The sequence below is a fragment of the Meriones unguiculatus genome, chromosome 19 (assembly GCF_030254825.1).
Source record: "Meriones unguiculatus strain TT.TT164.6M chromosome 19, Bangor_MerUng_6.1, whole genome shotgun sequence".
Lineage (NCBI taxonomy): Eukaryota > Metazoa > Chordata > Mammalia > Rodentia > Muridae > Meriones > Meriones unguiculatus.
In genome coordinates, this window is record NC_083366.1 from 8620638 (window position 1) to 8635485 (window position 14848).

Consider the following 14848-nt stretch of genomic DNA (forward strand, 5'->3'; position numbering starts at 1 on the left):
AAAAAAAAAGTTTATATCCACAATACTATGCTATTTGCTTTATGGCCTTATATTGCCATGTAGAGTCTCCCAAGTGTCATTTTATATTTTAAGATGTATGTTTCACTTTGGCTACTCCAATATTTGGCCCAATTTTCCTCCATTGCCTTTTGGTGTGAATAGAACATTTATTTTCTTTTGGCCAACATGAAAATGGAGACTGAGTTACTAAGCAGCCTCTTAAAGGTCACATGACCAAATTAGTAGAAAGGTGGGGGCTTTCATTCCAGGTCATCTGACTGAGATGCTTCTAAAATCACAAGCAGGTGCTTTCTGATCACTTCCCCCTGAAGGGACTACCTTACCAGGCCACGGGAAAAGTATCCTGAGAATAGATGAGCTGGGTTTGGTGGGTGGGGGCTCCCCTACTCTGGAGAATAGGGGAGGAGAAATAAGGGAGGAGAGGAGAGAGGGGTCTATCACTGGGATGTAAAATAAATAAATAAAAAAATTTAAAAATCGCAGGCAGGCTTGACAATGTCTTGTAAACTATTGTTTGATCAGAACTCAGGCTAACTTAATGATACAGGACAGGATGGGGATGGCAGCGGCATGACATGAACTCCAGAATCAACTGAAACCTAATTTCCAATCACTGGAAAGAATGATATTTTTTATTTAGCAAAATATTCATAAAATGAAACTTGTTTTAATAGAACAAAGTATTGCTTTTACAATGCAAGTAAGTAAGGAAATAAACAATTTACCAGTAGAAAATTCATTATATACAAGAGTCTATGTTTCCTTAAAATACAGTATCAAATGTTGGTATGTAGCTCAGTTGGCAGAGTGCTTGTCTACCATGCACAAAGCCCTGGGTCCCCCCCCCCCAACACCAGATAAAATGAGATTGGGTGTACATAGCTATAATCCCAGCACTCAGAAAGTAGGGGAAGAGAGCAATCATACCTTAAAAGCCATATTTGTCTATTTGTGATTTCTAGCTAGCCTAGGCTATATGACACTGTATCTAAAAATTTAAAGAAATGATATTAAAGCAGATATTCAAGTCTATGTTATCAATTTCAAGGAAGTTATTTGTTTCTTTTTTAAATAGATCTTTGATTAAAATACAATCTTAAAAACACGTCTGGCTATAGTGAGCTTTGGCTTTGTAATTTTTTTTCCAGTAAGTTCTTCTAGAAATTCACATCAAATAGATACTTTCTAAATCACTTCAAATAATAAGAAACATATATATTCTTTTTAATACTTATTTTTTAATTCACTTTACATCCTGGTTACAGCCCCATCTCTCCTCCCCTCCCAGTCCCACCTACTTCCCTCTTTCCCTTGCCTATTCCTCAGAAAATGAGAAATCCCTTTCCCATCCACCACAGCTCATCAAATTGCATCAGGAATGAGCATGTCCTCTTCCCCTATGGCCTGGTAAAGCAGTCCCGCCTGGGGGAAGTAATCAAAAAGCTGACAGGTGGGTTTATGTCTGATGCATTTCCCACTTTCCTTACTAAAGGGACCACATGAGGCCTAAGCTGACCATCTGCTACATCTTGTAGGGGGTTTAGGTCCAGTTCCTGCATGGTCCTTGGTTGATGTTTCAGTCTCAGCAAGTACCTCTGGGCCCTGGTTAGTTGGCTCTGTTGGTCTTCTTGTGGAGCTCCTGTCACCTCCAGGTCTTTTTCTCTTTCCTTCCACTTTTCCACAAGAGTCCCTATGCCCAATGTTTGGCTGTGAGTCTCAGCATCAGTTTTGAGGCACTGCTGGATAGAGCCTCTCAGAGGACTACTCTGACAGGCTCCTGTCTACAAGCTTACCAGAGTATCCTTCATGGTGTCTAGTGTTGATACTCTCAGGTAGGGTGGGTCTTTGGTTGAGCCAGGCATTGGTTGGGTATTCCCTCAATCTTCTCTCTCTGCTCTGTCTTCATCCCTGCACGTCTTATAGGCAGGGTAAATTTGGGGTCAAAGTTCCCCTCCCTCTGCTAGGAGACTAGTCTAAGTAGAGGATGTCTCCATGGCCTCTACTCCAACTCTTAAGGGGAAGATATCTTTTTAAAGAAGTTCAGTGTGATGCCAAAAGGCATTTGGAGAAAGGATGAAACACTGATAATAGTGGATGCCACTTTGAGTTTGATGGAGGAGAAAATGAAATGTCAAAGAGAAATAGGCGAGAATGTTCAGCATCTATTTTTTTCCTTTCTAGCAATATTTTCTCCTGTCTGTGGTCTCTAGAAGACATGTAAACTGCCATATGAGTTAAAGTAATTACTGAGATGCTTCAAATGAAATATTCTATTCTTGTCTTATAGAAAGAATATAAAAAAGATCTGGAAAATGAAATAAAAGGGAAAGGAATGGAACTTAGTTCTGAAGTTCTTGATATTCAGAGAGCAAAGCGAGCGTCTGAAATGGCCAGCGAGGTGAGTGGATTCATTTAGGAGCTTAGAATGAGAACATTTTTACCTTCTTTTGTGACCAACTTACACAGCTTATGTGTATAGATGCTAATAAACAGCTATGTCTTAGGCTTTTCTCAGGGAGCAGATTAATGATAACTTTATCCTCACAATGCTTTGGGGAAAATGGTCATTTTAGAGAAATCTGTGTCATTGGTAAATTATTCCTGTAAGATTTGACCTGGTTATTTAAAAGCAAAGAAAGGGAAATCAGTGAGGTAGGTGGAGTCACCTTGGGTCCTGGCTGCCATTGAGCAGCCTGTGTTGTCTTGCTCTTTAAGGAAAGCACATTTATCATCTTTATCTGGTTACTGATAAGTTAAAACTCTGGATGCTGTTAAAGTAGTTGCTTCTCATTTCATGTGAACTTTATGAAAAGAAATGAAATGTCCAGTTTCAGTCCCCCGTTCCTGATACCGTCATTACTTTGGTGCCACACAGTGGCTTTGACATGCACCTGGCACCTCCCCTCAGCCACCCAGCACACACCTGGCCTCTGGCACCTGCTTAGAGAACTGGCATCCTCTGCTTTGTCCCCACCCTCTCTGACCTAAGAACCTTGCCCAATCGATATGGCCTCCAACACCTGATAAGAAACTCAGCCTCTCCTGACTCAAGACTCAAGCCTGTCCATTCTGATTCAATTTTCCAGTCAAAAGACACAGACTAAGCCACAGAATTAGGAAATAGTGTCTACCCTTTTTGTTTCCTACAAGAAAGAAGCCTCACTTTCTTGGCTTAGAATGAAAGATGGAGACGAATATTCTAAGGAAACAGGGCCAGCAAACAAGCTGTTCTAAACGAATGCAAGAAGACTTCCAGTAGAGACGAAGAAGCCTGCTTTATTTCAATCCACGGAGAGGACGGATTCTAAGCATAAGTCCACCAGAGTCTTCTACACCCAACCTCACAAAGCAAACGCTGCTAGACATTAAGCCACAGGTTAACCCCAATATAGGAGGGGACTTCAATATTTACCCTCACCAATGGACAGAATATAATCAGAGAAACACTGACACTAAATGGCATCATAGGCCAAATAGATCTGATACATACTTACAGAACAGTCTACCTGGACACTACTTAATATACATTTTCCCCCTCAGCATGCCACAGAAGTTTCTGTAAAACAGATAATCTATTGATACACAAAGCAAATTTCAACAAATCAAGGAAAACTGAATTAACTCCGTGTATTCTATCTGACCACAATCACATAAAGCTTAATCAATAAGTACCAAAAATACAAAATAAATAAATAAATAAATAAATAACAAAAGAAACACCAGAGGATATAAAAATTCATGGAAGTTAAACTGTTCAACTGACAAGTATTCTAACTATTGAGGAAATTAAGGAGGAAATAGAGAAGATCTTAGAATTAAGTAAAAATGAAAGTGTAACTTACTAAATTCTCTTGGATAAAAGGAAAAAATCAAACAACAACAACAACAAAAAATAAACCAAAAAATCCTGAGAAGGAAATGTATTGCTCTGAGTGCTTATATTAAAAATGAGATGACTTCAAATAGATAATTTAATAATATACTCAAAAGGTTTGGGAAAACAAGAACAAACCAAACAAAGCAGTAGATGGGAAAAATAATTGAAACCAGGGTAGAAATTGAAGAATTAGAGACAAATATGCAAACAAGCCAATACAAAGAACCAATGACATGAAGAGTTGGTTCTTTGAAAAGACAAACAAGATTGACAAACCTGGATCAAATTACCTAAAAGAGAAGATCCAAATTAATAAAATTAGAGATAGGGAGACATCACAAGAAACTGAACATGAGCACACATGAAAAATATCATTCCCCACGTCAAAGTTGGCTTTATGTCAGAGAGTCAAGGATGGTTTTACATATGCAAATTGATAATTGTAATAAAATGTGTAAATGAACTTAAAGAGAACACACATGATCATCTTAATAGAGAAAATTCTTTCAACAAAATCAATCATCTTTCATAATAAAAGTGCCAGAGACAAAAAGACTGGAGAAAAGTACCTCAGTGTTATAAAGGCTGTTATATATGTCAAATGGTTAGAATTTCTGCTAAATAGAGAAAACCTCAAAGCAATTCTACTAAAATCAGGAACAAGGCAGAGCTGGCGTTAAGTACAGTGCTTGGAATTTAGCTAGAACAGTAAGAAGAGAGAGGAAATAAAAGGGATACACATAGGTAAAGAGGTCAACATATCCCTGTCTGCATTCTTCACAGAAATAGAAAAAACAATCTGAAATTCATAGAGAAACAGGGAAGGATGCTAGTAGCCAGAGTAATCTTCCTTGGTTGTGACAGTGTAGCCAGTCTTCATTGAGGGATCAATCTCATTATTTCTTGTCAATTATATCTGAAAAGTTTGTTTTATTACTATGGCAGGTCCAGGTGAAAAACTGAGTGATTAAAAACAACAACAACAACAACAACAACAACTGAGTGATAAGATGGCAGTAGAAATAGCAACAAAGCAGGCCTTGGGGGTGAGGTGAAGGGCAGAAAAAGCTGTCCCTCTGTCCCTAAGCCCCACCAATGCTGGGCTTTGTGTCTCTGCCTCCACTGTGGTCTCACATAGAGCAATGGTTAGCCCTGTTTCACAGATACGAAGGAATGGTAGCAATCATCTGTAGTGTCACATAGCTTGGTTGTTGAGTGCTCTGGCCTCATTATCCATCTTCTTAGGATAGCATGAACCCATCCGTGTCCTTTTGCCTGTCTCCCGGTCTCCGAGGCAGCACTCCATGAAGATTCTTTCTCAACAATTACCTTTTTAACAGTATAAAACATCTCCAGAGGGAATAGTAGTTCTAATTATGTATTCTCCCCAAAGTACTTAAATCTTGGTGGTAATTCATGGTAATAAGCCTTGTATTCTCTTGGACATTGCTCATTTACCTATTTTCTTTCTTAATAAGTGCTTATGTATGTGCATTCATGTATGTGTGTTTGTACATGTGTGAGTGTGCTTGTGTGTGGTATGTGGCTGGAGGCTGATGTTGAGCGTCCCTTTTGATTGCTCTCTACTTTATTAACTGAGGGTCTCCGCTGATTCCAGAGCTTACTGATTTGTTTAGTCTAGTCTTGGTGGCTTCTGGAGTATCTAAACTCTAATCCTAATGCTTATATTGCAAGTGCTTTATCCACTAAGCCATCTCTTGGTCATTTAAAAATGTTTAGTTTTTTTGTTGGTTTTGTTTCATTTTGTTTTGTTGTTGCTTTTGGTGTCATTGACTGTACTTATATGTTGACTAAATTGTGTTGAATGTTGTTTTTATAGAAAGAATACAAGAAGGACCTGGAGTCAGAAATTAAAGGGAAGGGAATGCAAATTGACACTGATACCCTTGAAATACAACGTGCCAAAAAAGCTGCCAAGATAGCCAGTGAGGTGAGTGGAGAGGTTCATGCAGACCTTGAAACTCTTGCTTCTGTACTCAGCAAATCATATCAACAGCTGGATTAGTACCTGGAAGCTCTCAGAGCTTTGTGGGCTGGCTTGACAGTTTGGAATGGAAATTGTTTCAAATCATGATGTTAATTTGGAAATTTGTAGTTTCCATTTTGTTCATAGCCTTTAAAAACATCAAAGGAAGCTTGGAAGGAGGTATTTTGATAGAATGCACACACACACACATGCATGCACAGACACCCCGACACATTTAATTCCTGTAATACAACACATTTCATGTTAATCTAGGGTATGATAAATACTTTTGAAGTACATTTTCTGTAGGACTGCTCTATATTCTTCTTGGCATATTTGTGTTTCCAGTGTTTTGAGGAAAACATAAAAACAACATGTTGTGATTTTAATGTGAGTACAATCTTTGTTTCTGAATAAAGCTGTTATCATACGCTATTTTAAACTTTCCAAGTTTGAAGGTGTTTTGTTCATACAGTGATGAAGTTACCTGGTAATACCTTTTTCAGAATGTAGCATCATTCTGAAAGGTTATACATCATTTACGGGTCATATGGTTCTGTTTGCCTTCCTGACTCAGTTCCCCATCAGGGTGTGTCTGTTGTCATTCATATCTAGGCAGGAAAGGAAAGGCTCTGTTGATATTCTCTATAGTAAAGGGGTGCACCACCCCTGAACTAACCATGCAGACCCAAGGATTGGATAGAATGGTTTATTTAATCCCCATAGGGTTAGAGACTTGGGCAAATACTAAATAAACCCAAAGGTTTAGAATGGAAGTGTAGTGAGTTGCGATGATTGAGAATAGCAACAATTTTATAGTCACTTTAATGATAGTCACAGCCGAATTATACAGTCACCAATAAATCTTCAAGTTTATCATTGAAATACAAAAATTTCCCCAATTTAGTGCTGTACTTTTTCTTAATGCAGCTTGGAAAGAAAGCCTCCTGGTTATGTATAAATACATTACTGCATGTCACATTTCTGTCTTGTTATATAGAAATAAAAGAAAAAGGCTTAATCTAATTTCAGAACATGTAGTCTTGATGTCAAAATGACATCATGTTTTCTCAGTACCATTCTGAAATGATTGCAGAGCACTGTGTGTTTTATTTTCTACAGAAAGACTATAAACGAGATCTGGAGACGGAGATTAAAGGGAAAGGAATGCAGGTCAGCACAGACACTCTGGATGTTCAGAGAGCTAAGAGGGCATCTGAGATGGCCAGCCAGGTAAGGATGGTGTGAGCCCTAAGGCTCAGGTGAAGGCTCTGGAAGAGTGTACATATCATTTTGCTGTTAAAACACATAAATAGCTGTATGACCCTGGAGGGTTAAGCAAAGAGCTGAGATTATTTTCTGTTCTTTTAGAAGCAATATAAGAAAGACTTAGAGAATGAAATTAAGGGGAAGGGAATGCAAGTGAATATGGACATCCCAGATATGCTTCGAGCCAAGAGGGCATCTGAAATCTACAGCCAGGTTTGTAGACAATGAAGATGCTTGCAGTAATGTGCCCTAATCCTGTCACTGTGTGCTTCCAGAGTCTTTTTGGTTGCCATCTTTCTGAAGACATTGCCTTCAACATTGGAGCATTTTTATTGACCCCCATGAGGAAACTTGACTTGCATTCCTATTTAGAAGGACAGTGGCTATAGCCCAGCTTAGTGGCCATTGTGCTGGGCTAAAGTCCCACATGGTCCCCAAGAACAGTTGACCTTTGTTGGTTTGTTTGAAACAGGATTTTTCTGTGCAGCCTTGGCTGTCCTGGACTTGCTTTGTACACCAGACTGGCCTCGAACTCACAGAGATCCACCTACCTCTGCCTCCCTGAGAGCTGGGATTTCAGGCATTCATCACCGCTCTTGGTGACCTTATTTTTTATTTTTAACTCTGTTGCATAATTGCATTGAATATTTGCTCATAAAACAGAAACATAACTCTAAAAATCTTTTATTTCCATTTCACAATGAATAATATTTTAAATAGCCCTCAATGAAACAAAGTAATGAAAACTGTATTATCAACTGATAATTAATGTTAACTAAAAATTAGGAGAGGAGCTAAGAGTTCTTAGTAAAATTTATTTGCCAAATCTACATGTCACATATTCTCCAAAAATTTTAAAAAGCTGGGTGTGAATAAGGGTGGGAACATTCTCAGAAGAATAAATATCACCTGTTTTCTCACATAAGAATATGGATTTAAATATACACAGACAGAGGAAAGAAAGAGGGCTGAAAGGGAGACTGTGTGAGGGAGGCCACTGCTGGAAAGGGGAAGAGGAACCCAGGGGGCAATGATGATGAAGGGAAGACATACACTGCTTCTTTTGAAAAAAATAAATATGAGAAAGATAATATCTCAAAAGGAAATATTTATAGAGGAAGAGCTTGCTTATAAAATCTGATTTGGATGAAAATACACATTATTTAGTCAGATCTTTGCTATAAAATTACCTGAAAAATACTTTCCAGTGGAAATAGTAACAGAGGAGAACGAACAGCATGAAATTGTTCTAGAAGCAGGGAGTTGAATCTGACTAACAGAATTTGTGATGAAAATAATTTCAAACTGAACTGGACACATTTGTTCAAATTCTGGCTAAAGGAAGGCAGTCAGTGTCACTATCGTTTGGTTTGTGGAGGGAGTATCAGACGGTGGAGTGAAATGTGGAGAGAGCTGTCTGCTTCTCAGTCACCTAGGACTGTGCAGCAGTTAGAATAGTCTTAAAGGTTTCTCTCCCTCCTTCTTCATGGCCTGTGGAGACAGTGAACTTGGAGACAGGGGTTGTGTGATTGAGCGCAGACCTTAGGGAAGTGCATGAAATACTCAAGTGGAAGTGTGAGTCTGTGAGGAAGGGCACAATGGCAGCTGCCTTCACCAGCCACAGTGCCCACTCTGCTTGCCAAGTGGCTGTGTGCTTCACAGCCCCCTCCCCCAACAAGAGTGAGTAGGTCTCACTTCCCATGCTTGCTGACTGGTGCCTCAGTGTCCCCACTTGATAATGACATTTATGGGATTGATTAAATAAATAAATGTGTCTTGGGTATTTAAAACTATGTCAGTTATATCATGACATAAACCCAGGCTTTGTTAAAGGAGCTCATTGCAGCTCATTTACTGGAGAGGAACTTGAGATGCTTAATAATCTTAACTACAAAAACAGTCTTTACCGAAAACAATAAACAAACAAACAAACAAACAAAACACCAATCCAGAAGTTACAACAAGGTAGATATGCAGAACTGGATCTCCTCAGGAGTGCCGGAGATGCTCAGGCAGAGTCTGAGTTTGCTCGCCCACAGAAGAGTAGATCCCAAGTTTAGGAAAGACGTAGAAGTCGATCTCCCTGAGGTGTCTCAGTGGACCGGAATGAGCATGGTAGGCTGTGTGGAAGTGTGGCTGCTGTGATAGACCACTTACTAACACCCTTGACTTTAGTGGTTGTGTCAACAGCTACTTTGAATCTTAGATTATGAGTCACAGCCACATGGTATGGTAGAGTTGAAGGTGGCGTCGTGTCCCTTTCTCCTCCCACCACACAGAGCTTTCAATTTGTAATGATTTTCTATTTCTAGAGAAAGTATAAAGATGAAGCTGGGAAAATGCTTTCCAACTATTCCACTGTGGCAGATACTCCTGAAATCCAGAGAGTTAAGACGACACAACAGAACATTAGCAACGTGAGTAGCTGCTGTATGAAGAGCTTGGGGCAGACATACTTCGGATTTTGTTTGGATTTAGGAATGTTTGCATGTATATAAGTTATAGTGGGGAGGAGACATAGGTCTAAACATAAAGATCACTTATGGTTCATATACCCTTTATGCACACAGCCAAGATAACTCCATGTATTATTTTTAGTGCATTTGTGCTATGATGGAAACACAGCACAGAGGTCAGGTCACTTTTCAGAAAGTCTAAATTTCAGATATTTTGGTTAGAGATGCCCAGTTTGAGACTGGGCATGGTGGTGGTCGGTTTAATCCTAGCACTTGGATGCAGAGGCAGGCAGATCTCTGTGAGTTTAAGACCAGCCTGTTCTTCAGAGGGATGCCCAATTTGTATTTTTTTTTTTTTCCCTCAGAGTTGAAATTAATGGTTTGGTTTTTTTGTGGTTTGTTTGTTTGTTTTTGTGACTCTGGGAATTATATCCAGGTTCCTGTTCATGATAAGCAAATGCTCGGCCTCTAAAATATATCATAACAATTCTCCCACTTCTAAAATATTATATTTTGTAAGTGTTTTTTTCCCTCATTGCTTGATTTTTTTTTTGGTATTACTTGCATTTTTCCATTAGATGAATCTATTTCTTCAGAATAAAAATAATTATTCTCATAAATTCTAATTGTTAAAATTGTTTTGGAATTTCAAATCCAAATTTTGTATTAGGTACAAATGACAACTGTTGATTGGATTTTAGCCTAGGAAAAGCATCAGTCTTCTACATTGATTTACTGTGAAGATGAACGTAGACACATGACAGGACTTTTCTGTTGATTTTCACTTAATTTGCATGGAGGGCATACTTAAAGCCTTACTATTGCAGCCCATAAGCTTTTCTTTTTTTATTTTGAAGAACAGGAATTTCCTGTGTTGTATTAAGGAGGTAGGTCTGTGCTAATTGATAAATGTATAAACTTCAATTTTGTGATGAAATTATCAAATGGATCATATAGTCAAATATAGAACTGTCTTAGTCATTTAGTATTTAAGCACATGTCTAATCAAAAGGAATAAGAAAACAAATGCCATTAAGATTGAGGACTTCTGAAATACTGTCCTTTCCCTAATTAATTGGCTGGCTCACTCTGGACAGACAGGCTGTCTGGTGAGTCTAGGATCTCCCTAAGATGGGCTGGGCTGATCCAAGAGATGGGCAGTTCTCACTGGAAAGATTAGAGAAATGGCTGTTCTGGACTCTTGTGATCCCCGATTTTCATCTTTTTCACCTCAAGTCACCCCTATTCCTGGGTTAGCCAGTGTCTGTAGGGGAATCACTGTCCTCATGTGACTTTCTAGGGCTGCTGCTTTTCTCTGGCAAACTTTTGTTTTTGTTTTTCTTTGTATTTGGAAGGAGTAGAGGTCAGGGGTGGAGAGAAGGGGGAAGGTGAGAAAAATAAGTGAGTCAAGGCTAATATTGGCGATACGATTAGTGTTTTCCTGCGAGAGAGTGAAGGACTTTTGTATTTGGAAGATTAGCGGTGGTGTGAAACCTCCCTTGTTTAGGATTAAATGCTAACTGCTGAGCGAAAATCTCTGACATGTGCTTTGTTGTTTTGTTGTTTTTTTTTTTTTTTTTTTTTTTCTCAAAAATGAGTGTGCCATATATCTGTATTTGAAATAGGAAACTGTAGGTTGCCAATTTACATTCTTAGGGTAAATAATCTACCCCCAGCTAAGGTACTCATCATGCCTCAGAACAAGTATTAACTGGGCAAGAAGGTTATAAGATCTGAAACCAAATTTAGCATTTATTATCATAATGGACTACCTCATCGATATGTGTATTGTGCTACCTGTAAATAAACAAGCACTGCTATAAAACCTGAGAAATAATCTTGATTTTGTAACAGGCAGATCTAGGACATGAATTCTGATAGGCTGACAGCTCTTATTTCCCTTTCCTTGCTGTGAAGGTGTTCTATAAGGAAGGTGTAGGAGCTGGCACATCCCTAAGGAACACTCCGGAGACTGAACGAGTGAAGAAAAACCAGCACAACATTAGTTCTGTAAGTTCTCCACAGCATCAAGCGTCATTGCCAAGAGGGACAGGGGCTACATGCATGTTTTTAGTTCTTTTCTTTTATTCTTCACGTTCCTGAAAGATGAGGTCATCAACTATCAAAGGTCTACCTTCCAGAGTGAAAACTTTGCTCCCCTTGAACCCGGAGCTCCATTTCATTTCACTTAGAAAGCAGTAATGAAGACATGAGCCATTTTAATAAAATCCAGGATTACGTTTCATCTTTTGGAACAGAATTTTAGCTGTGTTACATTTTACAGGAAAAGGGTCCGTTGAATATTGTCCTACCTCTTGGAGCAAAGGAATTTTACCTCAGTGAAATGATCAAAGGGCCTAGTACATTTATTTGGTCGCTGAAGTGAAGGTATAGATTTGCTTTTTAATGTAGTGCCAACTCATTTTCATCTTGTGTCAATCACATTTCTGAGCCTTTCTCAGACACAGCTCTTTGGCTATATTTCTGTTTCCTGGCCTTATTTTCCCTTTATATTACTCAGCAAAGAAAAACACATTATTTTGAGTATAAATTGTAAAAAGATCTCACCCTACTGTGGTTCTGACTGTGAGGAATGATAGGAGAGGTATTTACTGCTGTAGGAAAAATTTCTCCCACTTACTGGTTGACATGACGAGCAGATAATTCTTACCCTTCCAGGAGTGGGGTTCATCTCTGTGTGTTCATGTATTTAGTTTCTTCTTGTGGCTGTGAAAACTGATTCTTTCCTCAGCATTTCTTTCCTGATCCATCTCTTCACCTCTGGTCTTGGAGACACAACCTTCCAGAACTTTCCTTTAAGCCAGCCAAATAAAACTGCTTTCATGACATGCATCAGTGCTAACTCAGAGTAAGGTGGTGTCTGGAGCATATGCCTGGGTGGTGGTTCCTATTGGAATTCCAGGAGGGACAAGGTGCTAAATACTTTAACATGAAATTATAAAAATTGTACAGAATGCTAGTGCAATCAAATCCCTGCAGTACAAAAAGGAAGTCCTTCCTGAATACAGTGTCTAGAAAGACAACCTAGAAAACGACATTTTGTTCTGTCTTATGGGAATCTGAATCAAGCAGCACTTGAATCTGACAGAGAACTTAGTTTGAGAAAGAAGTGTAAAATGTTACATTCTTTCACTTTGTGATGACAATGTCTGAAATGCACCTTTCAATGTAATCAGCTATAAATGTCCCAGAGTATGTGTGATGTCTAGTCATTCTCCTACAGGAAAATGACTGTGCTTTTTATAAAGAATCTTGAAAAACAAAAATGCCCATTACTATTTGTGTTGGGCTTTTCACCTCAACAAAATACATAAGACAATACAGTGTATCATCTCCCCTCCCTTGATCCTTTTCTGGCAATCAATAAATGTGTAGTTCTGTATTTCTGAGGTTGGGCCATAACCCCCTGCTTAATATTCAAATGGAAACTTGCCCTTTCAAGATTAGCCTGATCTGTCAAACCAGGAGGTGATTCACTAACATTTAAACATCCCGACATTTTCCACCTCCGAGGACAAGTCTTTTTGCTATTAACTTTCTGTGCTAAGATGTGTTTTTGAATTTAATTTAGAGGAAACCTGTCTCGGTGAACTTTGCAGTTAACTATTTTGGGTCTGGGTTGATACTGGCATCTTCACTCATGTTAAATCTGCAGACCATAAAACAGATGCTGTCTGAAGGCTAGTGCCTCATGCCAGCCTCCATTTCAGCTTTAATAATTTTAAGCATTACCGAGTGATTGCTAAAAGTTACTTGGTGTAGATTTAAATCCTGGCTAGCTTGTCATGTGCACTTCAGTTCTTCCGTGGGTAGGTTCTCTTTGCCTGGGGTCCTGCCTTCTGTGAGTTTCAGTTATAAAATGCTACCTGAAAAGGAAGATCTTACTAGTTTCCTTAATTGCCCCTTGTATTATCATTTGTACAGTTGGTTTTCCTCCAGATGGACCTACCTTAAGAGGAAATTCATGGATGGAATGAATGTGAGTTAGTGACCTCTTTCCATGGTGCGACTAAATACTGGACAGGAAGCCACTTAAAGGGGGGAATATTATTTTGGCTCATGGTTTGAGGGACTACAATCCATCATGGGGAATACATGGCTGTGGGCTACTGCATAGCAGGGAAATATTTGGTGGTAACATCTCAGTGCCTAGCCAGGAAACCAGAGCCAGGTGCCCATTATTATAGCCTGCAGCCTCAGCTGGCCCAGCTACTGTCCAGTGCACAGGGCACACTGGTCTATGTTTTCAGGGCCTGTCACTCCTCTTCCCTTATATGGCAGCCGCATTTCCTTTCCTCCTCTTCTAGATTACCTATGTGCACTCAGTCAGAAGTGCAATATTGGCCAAGACTCTGAGGTTCATTTTATTTTATTTTTGTCTTTAAATATACAATAGATTAAAATTGACGCATTGATAGAACTGATTCACAGATAGAAAATAATAAATCGTTATATTATGATAATTTCCAAGATATTTTATACACCTGCTTAATTGTGAAACTTATAGTCGTAGCAGTATTTGTTTATATTAAGTGAAGGACACCTATAGTGATGGATAAATATGAATTTATTTGCACTTCAGAACAAAGAACCTAGAAAAGCACCAAACAATATAAGAAACTGTTTTCCTACTAAAGGGAATATAATGTTGGAAAAAATACCCTCAATTATACAATAATAACAGTCAAAGAATTCTTAACTGTTTTAAGCTTTGGGTAGAATAAATTAACTATATTTTAAAATAAATCATTCAGGTGAAATCTGAAGAAAGACTTAAATATGCAGCAGCCATTTCTGATGCTCCTGAGCGAAAGGGGGTTACAGAAAACAAGAGGAACGCCACCAACTTGATCATCTTTCCTTAAATGTTTTTTTCTGTGTTATTGAAACACCAGTATATGATGGGAGTGCAGGTGACAGCTCATCACAGGGAATGCCACTGGGGGGCTGTGCCATGCCCTGGCGATGGAGCTAACACTCCATGCCCTGGCGATGGAGCTAACACTCCATGCCCTGGCGATGGAGCTAACACTCCATGCCGCTTTGTGCTCTCTGTGATGTGCTTCTTGGGCATTGGTTACTGAAGGTCCACTCTGGTCTTGCCCTTGGGGGCATTCAGCCGGAGAGGTGATGGGGGTGGGGCTGTGGGCAGGCCAGGTCTCCAGAGGAAACAGGGCAGAAACTGCTGTTATGCATTGTTTTACATTCTGCCACCGT

General features: G+C 39.1%; 1 protein-coding gene across 2 annotated transcripts in view; it reads left to right on the forward strand.

Annotated features, from left to right (window-relative positions):
- Nebl (nebulette) overlaps positions 1–14848 on the forward strand; it is a 353920-nt gene that overhangs the window by 302132 nt on the left and 36940 nt on the right. Inside the window, exons 18-24 of one of the 2 annotated variants that reach the window (XM_060372754.1) lie at positions 2309–2419; positions 5739–5849; positions 7008–7118; positions 7257–7367; positions 9467–9571; positions 11528–11620; positions 14386–14481. The exons of the other annotated variant lie outside the window; for it this stretch is intronic. Of the exons in view, the coding sequence (XP_060228737.1) occupies positions 2309–2419; positions 5739–5849; positions 7008–7118; positions 7257–7367; positions 9467–9571; positions 11528–11620; positions 14386–14481 (738 nt within the window). The remainder of the gene's footprint in view (positions 1–2308; positions 2420–5738; positions 5850–7007; positions 7119–7256; positions 7368–9466; positions 9572–11527; positions 11621–14385; positions 14482–14848) is intronic. 2 annotated transcript variants of the gene reach the window in all.